Below are 13,528 nucleotides of genomic sequence, written 5' to 3'. Positions count from 1 at the left end.
TATGTCTTACGGATTAACTACAGAGACCTCACCTTCATAAGGAAAGTCAGAAAATAATATATGTTTACACACTCAGGCAAAGGTACCAACAATCAGCCATTATGGTTTAAATGTTTTTTTTTTAAATATAATTATAGAAAAGCGTTCAAATTATCCCAGAACATGCAAACATTTAAGGTTTTTAAAAATCCATCAATTTAATGAAGGTTAATTGAAATTATGTGCTGCTCAAAGCACTGAAAAATGGATTATCTCCCCCCCCGCCCGCCGACTGACTCTTTAATCTTCTTGTTAGGGTTAGGTAGGTTATTAAAGTATGAAAACAGATCAAACTTATTAAGATTACTTTAATAGTAAGAAAAAAAAAGATCATGTAACACACAAAGAAGATATTTTTTCATTTTGCTTGTACCTGATTTCCTGGGGGAACTGCGCATTGGTTACCAAGAAACTGGAGATCTGATGGTGGTGGAGGAGGCGAATGAAGTTGTTGATTTCAGGATACATGATTGGTTCACCAACCAAGGACAGGGCGCAGTGCTTGACTGCTAGGCCCTCCTCATACCTGTCAGGCTTTACTCCAGGGACACCTAGCAGGAGAGACGTCAATGTCTGAGTAGATCATAGTTGTCAGACACAAAAAACAACTGTGTGAGGCAATAGACTGAGGTGAGGTTTTGAACTGAAGGCTGTTTTAGTGATTACCCATTGTAACAGAGCGGCCCTTAGCGGCTGGAAACACAGTGAGATGGACCAAGGCAAGTGTAGTGGAACAAAAAGTATTTATTTGCTATACAGCTCTCCTTACAACAATTAACTCGTCGAGCTTCTTCACAGCACAATCAACCCCTCTAATGACAACTGGCAGCCTTAAATATGTTCAGCTGTCACGGACTAAACCATTATTCCACTCTCAGGTAAATTATTAAATCCCAACCTTCCACCACAGCACACAATATATCAATTAGAATAAATAAATACATAAATACATTTCACATTTTCATATTAGTAAATAGTTCACACTTTAATTTTACACCAAACCCAATATTATAAAAACCCAAGCACAAAAAGATTCAACACTCTCTTAACCCATGGTCTCTCCCGGAACCTTTAAATGGTGTCTGGACCCCTGGGGAAACATTTGCCCAAACACCTTGAAGAGGACACAGGCAAGAAAGGTGAGTAATCATTATCTTACAAACACTTATTTGCACCACTTTTATTCCTAGATTTCTCTCACACACACACACACTTGCATTAGTGTTCCTTACTGGTAAACTTTAATTACAATCTCAATCACCATTCTTCTCTCCTCACAGACAACCACCATATTCCTTGATGAGGAGCAGCTGTGCAGGATCTGAAACAAGGCTATCAACTGATTTTAAAATTCCCAATAAATAGTCAATAAATAATTAAACTTCTTGTGTGTAAATGTTTTACTGTGCAAATCCATGCTTAAAGTGCAATGCTAAATAAAGTGCTTGATAAGGTGCTTTTAATAAAGTGAAAGGTGTGCTTAAAGTGCTATACAGATAATATAATATAAATAAATGTAGTAAGGGAGTCCTCTTCCTTACACCCATAACCAAAGAGTCACAAGAAATAGATGTGAAGATGAACAAGAGAGATCTAGGGCTTGACACATCTTCATTTCAACTCTTGATCCTAGGCTCTTAAACAGTTAATCCATTTCCTTCAAAGTGCTGCATAACAGAAGATCCATAGAATAAACTGCAAAAAATAACCACAGTAATGGTTTTAAACATTCACCCAATAGACAGTTGTTCATTTGGTGTTTTGAGAGCATGGTGGAGAGCATTTTATAATAGATGGATCTAAAAACCTCCCATTCGTTTTTCAGCTGTGTTGAGATCTTGAAGGACACAAACCATGCTAAAATCTATCCATCCACCTATTCATCTAAAATTGAAATAAGAATGTTGACGAATGAAATCAAAAACACTGAAAAGAGCAGGAGAGATAATGTGAAGTATGTAGGTATATGAATGATTTAATCAGGCCAAGTTTGCTTTTGGGATTCCAGCCTGGAAATGGTATAAAGTATTAAAAGCAGTATGACACTGCAGGAATTTGTAATAAAGGGAATAAACAAACATGAAAATGGTATCAGAGAATATTCAAAGGGTTTAATGTGATATTTCTCAAGCCAGAACAGAATACATTTTTAGACTAAATTCAGGAAATCTTACAGAAGATCTTGATATGAATCATGAATATATATATACACACACCGGTATATATATATTTTTAATAACTTGGTAGCTAGTAATGCAGAGAGCAAAAAAGAATCAGTATTTGTTGCTTTTAAACACTAATGTGTGTCTACACACACTTTTTTTTTCAAGATCTTTGAAAGACAGAAGACTCTTCAGCAGATTTAGGAACTCTTAGTTGCTTCTGTCTCTTCATGTAGCCTCAGATTGACTTGATGATGCTGACATCAGGTCTAGGGGGGGCACCATCTGTTCTAGGACCTCTGGTTATTCTTGTTGCTGAGAATAGTTTTTATGAGTCTGGCTGTATGTCTGGAGTCAATGTTATGACACTGCACAGTATCATATGCGAAATTCCATTAAATTCTCACATAATTAGAGAATTATGTGGATCACTCAGATTATAAAAAGTATATTACATAGATAGATCCATATATCTATATATATATATCTCTATATATAAATAAATAAAAAGTGGCATTAGCATTACAATTTAATTTGGTTATCTTTGCAGGCTTCTTTTCTGAGTTCAATTTGTATAAGAGTTGAGTATACTGAAGACTTTGTCATGATACTGTCCACTCATATCAGTGCATCTGCAACTTTACATTATGAAAAGGGTACAGGTTAGTTCAGTATGCATGAATGAAGAAAGACATTTCATGTACTGAAAGTGCCATGCTGTTGTAACAGGGAATGACATTACAAGATATTTAATTAATGTGCTGACTTGTCTGCCAAAGTAAACTTCACCAAGCTTCTGTTGCACAGTGACATAAATAATTGTGTGAATTGTAACAAACTGCCTAGAGTGTAGAATTAAGTGGGACAGTTAGATAAATACTGAATACAGGATACGTATCACTAATAGTTTGGGGTTCATTATGCTTGGTAATGAAAATGATTGAGATTAGATACTCGTTTGCAACAGTATCTATATGAAAGTGCCCTCTTTGACTCCTGCAGTTGACACACAGCTTCACACAGCACTTGCAGATAGACAGTCACATAACCACTCCCCTCACTACTGGCTGAAGCAGTTGACATGAATTTTGAGAGGTCATCAAAGCTCCTACTTTAGAAACACTGAAGAATTAAACAGTTGTCACAAATGTTAACTTGCCTGGAGCATACGTAAATGTTAGACGCTTAATTATCGTCAATTACCCAATAGCCACTGACCTAGCCTCAGGGGGGTCATAAGCTAGTAGACTATGCAACTATGCATCCCATAACTGGGATGGTTGCATCAGGAAGTGTATCTGGTATAAAACCTTTGACAAATCAAAGGTACTTTCAGAACAGCCTTTGTCAAACAGCCACATAAGCTTCCTGTTAAGTCATCATTAAGGTAACAACTAGCAGCTATGCTCATCCATAACGTTATAATTAACAGTGTTAATTTAACAGCACAGAACAAATATTCGTGTCATTCATAGGTTGAAGCTGAGAAGCCTACCAGGAAGGAACTAGACAGAAATTGTTGCAGCCTACCTTTCTATTTGATCAGCAATAAAGGTTTGGTGCAACGCAACCAGCAACAGCACTACCTCAGACAAGCTAAAATGTGGGTGTCTGTTTGTTTTTTGTTTTTTTTTGGCACTATGTAAGGTAATCTTAAAATATCCCATTTACACACCTTATAGGTTTTTTGTTTTTTCAAATGGTATTGAGTATTTTCCTGGGTACTGATATCAAGCTTGAGATTCTAGTATCGTGGCAATCCTAATGCGTGAAGAACACAGATTTATTCCTAGATGCAGTCATCAATACAACATTACAAAGAATACAAACAAATTTAACAAGCAGATCCCAGGGTAATAAGCTAACGTTTATGCTTTTAAACTACGAGTAATAGCTTTCATTATAAATTCATTATAAATTGTGCCTGACATTAAACTGCTACTTGAGACCTTTTATTCAGTAGCCCATCATGGAGTCAGAGCAGACACCAAGCTGCTTAATCACACTGAAGGTTTTGTGAGCCACTGTCTGGGGACTTCATTGTGCTAGAGAGAGTAAAATGTATCACTGTCAATTGTAAAAGAAGTTGAAGGCTGCATAATGTGGTCTTACAGTGCAACTGGAAAGATGATTATGGATGATGATGACAATAGAAGCTTGTGCCTTGCTTTAGTATGCCTCTAATTAGAATTGCAAAGTTAAAAATATACGTTTTCTATCATTTTACTGTAATGTCTTTTGTGAAATATTGGGGGGGTTAACTCTAAGAGAAATATGAAGGTGGCATTCAAGACAACCACTGTTATGCCATTGCTCTTTTGCAACCACATCAAGAAAAAATTATTAGATTTTCTATGATGATGTGCGTTATATATATCCTTAAACTCAGCTCTGAGAATCATATTAACTATAAAATAGCCCCTTTGAAGAAGATACGTCTCAGAAGTTTTTTGCATTTATATCATTTCACGAGCACAATGTCTGCAGTGTTTTATAATGGGATCAGCAGCAGCTTTGAGGTTAGAGAGGCAGCTCTCTGACCGTAAAGTTGCAGGATCAGGCCAGGCCTCAAGAATAGTTGGCTGGACCGAGGTCCTACATGCCGGCCTAGCAATCATGTGAATATTTTATTTATTAGCCATATAATATCATATTACATAATGCAGGTAAGTGTATGGTGTCAGTACTGACTTGTACATGAGCACAATAGAAAATAAGATGAAGAGTTTAACTGGAAAGATGCTGGTTTGGGCTTGATGGGAATGGTCTCTGCAAGTGTGTTTATGCTAACTAGAGTCACAACAGGCTGTACGGACAGAGTAACATCCAGTGTTGAGCAGAATGCATTTTGGAATGGAATAATGTAAGACTGTATTTCTGTACCACAGCTGACACTCGAGAGCAAGAGTCTGAAAAACATTTGAAAACACTTTTGTCTTTAACAATATGGTAATGAATTTATCCGCATTTCTTTGAGCTTGTCACAAAACAAAACAGATGCAAACACATTTTTGACTATTAATTATTCACAATTGTTTTATCTAGAAAAATATAAAAACATTCATACATTTAGCTTCTCAAATTGTTATTTTATATCACTGTAAATCAAATGGCCCACACATACATGAAAAACTTAAGACATCTTTTTGCTAGGCCTTTCCACTATATTTTGAATAATAAATAACTGTTTAACACAGACAATATAAAATATTCTTACATTTATGTGTAAGAACATTGCAGTATAAGCATTGTTTTATTCCTACAACTCATTAAGGAGTAACTTAGTCTGAACTCTAACCTAATTTTGCTGATTACCTTTAAATCCACACGAGGAACAAAATATTTCTGAATTAGTTTGCCTTATGTCTGATAAATTTGTCACCACTATGTTTTGACAACATTTCTGAAAACCTCAAAGAAAATCTGCTTGGGGCATACACACAGGATCAGTAAATTCTGTTTGGACTGAGCTTTGAGTGGCCAGCCAGCCGTTCTCAGCCAAAGCTGGTAGCAGCCAGAGAAAAAGTCCCAAATGCCAGCAATGTTAGTACAAGCAGTAGAAGCATATTCCAGAAAACGGGAGTACAAATAGGTTTAAATCTTTGATTTCCAATTACTAACTTAGATACCTCAAATGTTGATAAGTTTTAAGAAAATAAAGAGTGGAGTTGTTACAAACAGGACTTTGAGGAGGTGGAAATCAAAGATTGCATGCACTGTGTGTCTGTGGATCTGCGATTGAAAAGTGATTTATGAGCGAGGAAAGCAACAATGTGATGAAACAGCTCATCAGCCCCACAGATCATCAGCACTTGCATGTGAACTTTACTTCATTAAGTTTAAAAGAATTCATAAGTTCCAAGCTGAAGACCTTAAGGAGAAAAAGTGCAAAACGGCTTATTCTTGCACACTTTTGTGACTATGTTCATTTTAACAAAGAGAGAGACGACCTATGATGAACACTTTCAAGCATAAGCATAAGTAAACAGACAAATAGCCAGACAGACATTTAGAAAAAACATGCATGTTGTTGTTCATGTTTGCATGTGTCACCTGCTCAAAGCCTAACCTCTGAATTGTCGAATCATGTTCTGGTGCTTTTCCAGGGCATCCTCCAAGATTTTCTCTGCAGGATCCATTTTCCAGCGCCATTCAGTGCCGACAGGGTTGGTATGATGTCTGTTAGTGGAGCACAAACATGAATAAATAGGAACTAACAGCAGTCAAGATGTAACTGCTTCAGCAAGCACCAACCAAATGTAGTAATACAGCAAACTAAATATTAATCAAAGAGCAACCACTGTAGCCTTAGAGATGGTATTACCTTCTTTGGAGACATGCTTCTGGAGTATAAAAGGGAAAATGAACACTGCTTGTGGCTACAAATGGAATAAATGGCCTTAACAAACTGTAAATATGGGCTCCAAACCAGCTTCAGTACAAACAAAGGACATTACACCTCATCGGTGGTATTACTCCATGGTAATTCTGATTTAGAAAGTCCAAGACTATTAGACCGTTTGTTCAACACAAACATCCCTTAAAAAGTTAAAGACATATTTCACTAGAATAAAAGGAGCATTTAACGAGGTGCCAAATGCTAAGACTCAAGTTATTTACTCACAGATTGAAAGTGAAATATGTGGGCGTGTGTATTATCACCCTATAAAAACATATTAAGTGAAAGAATGCATGCTACTGTAAAAAAAGTGCTCTCCCTTTGGGTGTTAATAACACGTTCCAACTATCCAAGTGTGATGTCTATGTGCAACACCAAATCCTGGGGCATCACAAATTTCTGTCAGATAAGTATGCACACTCTAACGTGACATATACTGATGGCGTCCATGAAAATCTTGATCCACCTGTTGCCATAAAGAGGTGGATGGTGGGGGCAGCAGGAACAAAGCAGCTGTGCCCCGAAATTGCTTATTTCCTGTCATCCCACATAGCTGTAGTAAGGGAGACGGGCAGATCTGTGTTGACAGGGCAGCAGTTCACCACAGCACATTCTGACAGCGACCTTTCAGTGCTCAACACAGTCGCCTTTTCAAATGGAACTTGAAGTTAGTAAAAGGCCCAATCTCTCACTAATGCCATGATGAATCAGTGTCCACATTTAGGCCTTGCAGCTATGCAGACCATTATCAATCTGCACATAAAACATGAACTTCTATGGAACAGCGAGATCATCAACAGTGACTGGACTAAACCCTAAATGGGTTTGGTTTAAAAAAACAAAACAAAAAAACCCCCCTACAAGTTAGTAACCAAACAGGCTAAAACTAGTTAATATATAGCAAAATAAAAACACTCCTAAAAACAGGAAAACACATGTTGGAGTTATACCTTACATACAGTTGTGTAGCAATGGACAGTTAAAGTGATGGATATCGGATGATAAAAACATCTATCGTTTCATTTTACGCTATCGTTTGTTTCGTGGTGTCGCAAAATAAACTGTTTACGGCAATATTTTTTCATCGTTTTGATGGTCACTGTAGTGGCTATATTAATTTCTTAAAGTTCTCTCTTTCTCTTATATTTAATATAACCACACTACGGACGGACAAGCGCCTGTTTTTATGCGTTGTGGTTAGCAACAACGACGGTAACAGCATCGCGTGTCCGCTTGTTTATGTTCCACATAAACCTTTCACAATAAAGCTCAAGATCCTGTTGAGACTTTTCAAAATAAACTGAATCACGTGAAAGAGCAGATTATTTACAGATGAGAAGTAAAAAAAGAGCCGCCAGGTGCTAAAAAATAAACCTTAGACTCAAACGTTAGAACAGGCTTTTCCCTGCAGCACGCCGTGTAATAAATACTCACAAAGAAAACGGCGGCCGTTACAACTTATGTCTAAAAATGTATAGTTTCATGCATCGGTTAAAACACTCGACTCCAGCTACATGACGCGCAGCTGGAAACACTTCACGCAAGTCGAGCTGCCCGAGATTCACAGAATTTACAGAAAATGTTATATTTTTGTGATTCATATGGTTATCGGGACGATAAAATTCTTATATCGGGATATGAGATTTTGGTCATATTGCACAGCCCTAGATGGGAAGCATAAAGCCTGTACCCAGAAGGACTAGCATCTTAATTAAATCACAGTATAAATAAGACATGTACTCTACTAGGGTATTAATATTGAATCAATATTAATTGATAGGCTGAAAGATTAACTTTTATTTGGATCACTTAAGATTCTCCTTAATGATGTCAAACTAAAAGAGAAGAAGTTGAGAAGCACATACCTCCAGCAGAAGACACACTTATTAGCACATGCGAGGCTGGGGGTAGTCTCCATGCACCGGTGGGACTCAATACCGTAGAAAGTGTGCTTGTAACAACCTCCCCTTCCTCTCAACATAGACTAAAATAAATAAATGAATTACAATTCATGCATTCAGTTTGTCAAAGCTGTAATAGAAATTTGAGATAATTTAAAGGAAGTGTTTTAACGGTTTATTTAAAAGGGTTGATTTCGTTACCTTAGTCCATCGACAAAGCTTCACTCCTGAGTGACTCCCAATCAGTTTATATCCTTCACAAAAAGGTAAAAACACAACGTGTTATAAATACGGCATCAAATCAGTGAAACACTTCACAATGCAGAACTGCACAAGTCAAATTAAGCTGAAAGAAACATGGACAATATACTTTTTATAGCTTTACTTCAGTAAAGCCTTTCAACATTCACAAAGTCTGATTTTTTAATGGCCCCATGCTAACAGCCACTGAACATCTCCAGCAAAGTGTCTACTGGCAGCTTGAAGCCATGTCATTGGGAGAAAGAGAGAATGTTTCAGATTCCCTTTTTGCACAAAAAGGTCTGTGAGGAAAGTGTTTCAAATGCCCTTGAGGTGGGCCTCTCTATCCCTTTTAACACCATGGCCTCAAACCACTATGAACAGCCGGATGTGGATTTCTCCTCATTCTCCCTCATTAAAAAAAAATAGAAAAGAAAAAAAAACCCGTCCCGCTCTGTAATATCTGTCAGATGGAATCCTTTTATCCTCATGACTTGACGCATTCATGAAATCCCAGGAAAAAACACAAACAAACAAAAAAAACGTGATAGATTAAAGAAGAAGGGCTGCCTTTCCTTTTCAAAATCATTTAAAATAGCTTTCTAGTAAGTACAGCAGTACAAAGCCACACAAAGAATGTAGGCAGCAAGTTTAAAAAACAAAGCCTCCTATTTTGGAAGCTTGTGTGTGTTGTAGCTGCTATTAAAACCTTCATGAAATATCTAAAACACAAAAACACAGCAGGACATCTGTACCGGGGTGTGTTTGTGCTCGAACTGCTCCCACAGATCTCAGGTTTGATGCAAGATTAGTCAAATACAAAATGTTCCTCATCGAGGCTGTTTGTGGGTATATTTGCAGGAAAGGCTGAATGAATGAAATACACTTTTTTGATTTTTACACTTCAATGTAACAGCTTACCACTGAATCATCTTTTCACAAGTAACAAAAAAAACTGAGTGCAGGTCTACAAGACTCTGGACAACACAGTACTGAATCGGACCTGCTATTAGTGACTTTAACAAGAACAATGATTATCTTTGTGTTTGTGTGTCTCCATGCACTGGATATAAAAGATGGACATGTCTTCTGAATATGAAAAATGAAGTGATGCCATGTGTGCAGCGTCTCTCAGTTCTTCCAGTTAGAGCCTCCCCTCGCCATCATGTCAGGTTTAAAACACAAGATGACGACGCTGAATATGCTCAATTCACATTAGACTTCACAAACCAACAGTTGATGTCACTGAGAATGTGTCCGTCTTTTTAATACACTCTATGATAACTGCACCATTTCAGAGAAACAGCATCGGAGAATATGAAAATTATAAAAACAGTTTACACTCATGTGATACTCTGTCTTTCACTCTTGAGCTGCTTGAGGGGAATGAAAGGAGCAGGGAGACAATGGCCTAACTGGTCTTCCACCAAGTAATGAAAGAGACGACTGCCAATTTACATATTAGAGTGACAATTTAAGCACAAAGATACCACAGATATCACCCCCACAACAGGTTTCACACTCTTGACTTTGTGCTTTTCTTGTCTGAACCAAACAGGAAAGCTTTACCTGGTGTGTGGCACAAAGAAGAAGCCAAACTCTGTGTGTTGCACACTACCGGAACTGACTGAAAGTGACATTGGTAAGCCACTTTAATAATTAATAATAATTTACTAATTAACCTGTACCTTTGAGTTATGACTTTCCCTGTCACTATTTTCTTGAAATAGGTTTCTCTTGAACCTCGCTGATGGAAAACTATTTTGCACACTGTGTTAAAACTTTTTTGGACAATGCACAAGAGCAGTATGTGACACTGGCATCCAATCCATGCCAGGAAAAGACTATACAGGAAACATATCCTTCCAAGGCTGAAAACCATGAAGACAATGCCAAAACTTTCATCCTTCCTTCTAAATAAAACAAACTGCCCCCCAGGACTAATTGTTGCCAACATAAACACCATGAAATAGGTCAACATTTGGTCAAATGAAGTGAAGTCCTGTGTTCAGTGTCCTATTTATAGAGTGTTGTGTAAGCTAACTGTGGGGGGTTTTGGCTGAAAATGACTGCTGGCTTGTGTTTTAATAGTGGGATAGTAGAAGAGTAGAATAGTAAAATCCAGACCTAATGAGTAAAAAAAAAAAAAAAAATCAGCACATGGTGCACAGTGGAAAAAAATAGCAACAATATAAATAGTGATGGATTCACAGACCTTTCAAACAGAATATTTTGATGTTATTTCTACTAGATAATGTTAAACCTTAATACAACCGTCCAATTTTCAAATAGCCTCAGTTAAAACAGACACTAGTTATACATTCATATTATTATTTAGACATTAAGTTAACATTAGATTAACATTTTAAGCTAATCTTTAGTCCTAAACTTACTATCTTAAACAAGCAAGAACTGAAATGCACTGCGCCCACCCACAGTTTCCATGTTGAACCTTTAAATTACAGCTCATCAGCAAGGTTAAAACGTAATGAAATTTCAGTAACTGATTAACCCAAATATACTCCAATGGTTTCAACTAATTTCTTCTTTCTGCATAGTACGCCAGAGCAATAAGCACTGATAGCCATTAAATACTTAATGAATTGCAAAAATACATCTTTAACCATATGAGTTACATTAAATTGTTATGCAAATACCTTTTAGTACCACATAAATTTAAAAAAAATGGCATAACTAACAATCTATGTTTAAAGTGAAAAAAACTTTGCTGCCCTCTGTGGAAAGATGAAGGTTAAACATATGCTGAGAGCAGCTGGTGCACTCTGTCTGTAATGAGATTTCTTTGGTTTACAATGCAAAGCAATGCAGCTAGATAACATGCATATATTATTCGCAGTCACAAGTGACACCCACCAGATGTTCCTTTAGAAAGCGATATATAATTTTACAAATACACCTTGAAGAACCATAAAACTCTACCACTGACTGAGTCAGTAAGCTATCAGTGCTGGTAATTTGGCATTTTTGGTTTCTAATTTGCTTTTGTGACTTCTCTTTTGCTAATCCTCAATTTTTTTTCTGAATCCTCTTTCCTCACCTTGCTTTGTCAGTGCTTCTCTGAGGGCAGGGGTGATCATCTCCCTTCTTTCCCCTTCGTCTTCAATCTTCTGCACTCCGTTTAATTTGGATAGCTTCACCATCTGGCCGTCTCTTTGACTCTCCTCTTTGCTCTGAGGCAGAAACAAAACTTTCAGTCTATTATGGTCTACAGCCATATAAACATTTATATCTATACTAGGTAACAAAAGGAAACAGCTGGAGAGACATTTTGCAACTAATCAGGTTAACCGGCAACAAGTCCGTAACATCACCGAGTACAAAAAGAGCATCTTAGCGAGACGGGGTTTCTCAGAAGTAAAGATGGGCACAGGTTCTGCAAAAAAGGGGATCTAGATCTGCAAAGGATGACAATGTTTATTAATATTAAATTGTGAAGACTGAATGCAATGCTGTAGATGAGCCATCATCAAAAGATTCAGAGAAAAAGACATAATTAAATGATGTCTTATTTATAGTATTTGAAAAAGTTTTTCTGTTATGTTCTGTTGTGTGTGTAAAGAACAAAGTAAAGGCCACATAAATTGAGCATTTTGTTGTAAAGATGATCACGTCAATCCAGCTATGTATATATGTATATATATTTGTTTTGACAAGCAGAATAAATACATTAAGGAATCATTTACACACTTGCAAAAAACCATAAAGACATTACAAATCCAACATTTCCTCTTCAACCTGCCTATTAATTGCATCTATCATTACAATACATATGTATGTGGTCCATATTTAGAAACTGCGAGCGAAAAATACTGTGGCGTCTTTTCATTTTCCCTGCTTTGCGAAAATTAATAAGTTGGGTTTTTTTTGCTTTCAAATGACCATCACAGGCTGCTTAAAAAGATGGACACTGCTGCAGACATCAACTGCTGTCTAAGAAAGTTGACTTTTGAAAACATGCCCAGAATCCATTTGGAAAAGTGATGACCAACTTTTATACAGCTCTCTGTATCACAACAGCTATTTTTTTTCTTTTTGCTGCATCATCATCAACATCTTATTTCATGCCAGGATTATAATACTGCAATGCAGTGATTTTGTGTATAATGCTAAATATCTTAGATATATTCTGTGGACAAATACAACAAGATTGATTAAATCCTGCAAGAAAACTTTGCCTGGGGACAGAGAAACAGGTGTTACTTTTCAGAAAGACGTGATGGATGACCAGCCTTTAACATTAACCATGGTAAATGACAGCTTCACCCAATTACTGCACCTTTGCCACTTCTTCAGTTTGTCTATAGGGATCTATATGTCACCCTGTCAGCACACTAGGGCCCTTTAGGTGCTAATACAGTGTCAGCAAATGCTGATAAATGTTCAACACACTTGTATTCTTCAAGAATGTAGATAGTTCACAGATTCCTTTGTAGCTCACTGTATGGTACTAACCCCCGTAGAACTGTGTGAAAAATACTTGTTAACATTGCACAAACCATTACTGCAAATCAATGAGATTCTTATAGAGTCCATTTTAATCTTTCCTCTCTTATCTCTGGAGTCAGTAGTCTTGAGAACATTTGCACCCTCTCTTACTTGCAAATTTGCAAAAACTTTGATCCTGCAGTAGCAGATTTCTTGGTTAAATGGCTCCAAATAAATGAAAATATTGCGCTATACCCAGTGGAAATTTAATTAAGTCCAGTACTCACTCCCCTTTTAACCCATATATTTGCTTCTTGCAAGTGTAAAAGGAAAGATCATGC

The 13,528-nt window shown here is 36.9% G+C and overlaps 1 protein-coding gene across 1 annotated transcript in view; it reads right to left on the bottom strand.

The window, feature by feature from the left end:
* The window catches only part of tyw1 (tRNA-yW synthesizing protein 1 homolog (S. cerevisiae)), a 63,022-nt gene that overhangs the window by 36,879 nt on the left and 12,615 nt on the right, over nt 1–13,528 (bottom strand). Inside the window, exons 8-12 of the mRNA XM_005932582.3 lie at nt 11,800–11,932; nt 8,703–8,755; nt 8,466–8,584; nt 6,271–6,380; nt 413–590 (exon numbers count right to left, since the gene is read on the bottom strand). Of these exons, the coding sequence (XP_005932644.1) occupies nt 413–590; nt 6,271–6,380; nt 8,466–8,584; nt 8,703–8,755; nt 11,800–11,932 (593 nt within the window). The remainder of the gene's footprint in view (nt 1–412; nt 591–6,270; nt 6,381–8,465; nt 8,585–8,702; nt 8,756–11,799; nt 11,933–13,528) is intronic.

Source organism: Haplochromis burtoni, unplaced genomic scaffold (assembly GCF_018398535.1).
Source record: "Haplochromis burtoni strain Fernald_Lab_line unplaced genomic scaffold, NCSU_Asbu1 Contig_153, whole genome shotgun sequence".
Lineage (NCBI taxonomy): Eukaryota > Metazoa > Chordata > Actinopteri > Cichliformes > Cichlidae > Haplochromis > Haplochromis burtoni.
This window is presented reverse-complemented; position numbering and strand designations above follow the sequence as displayed.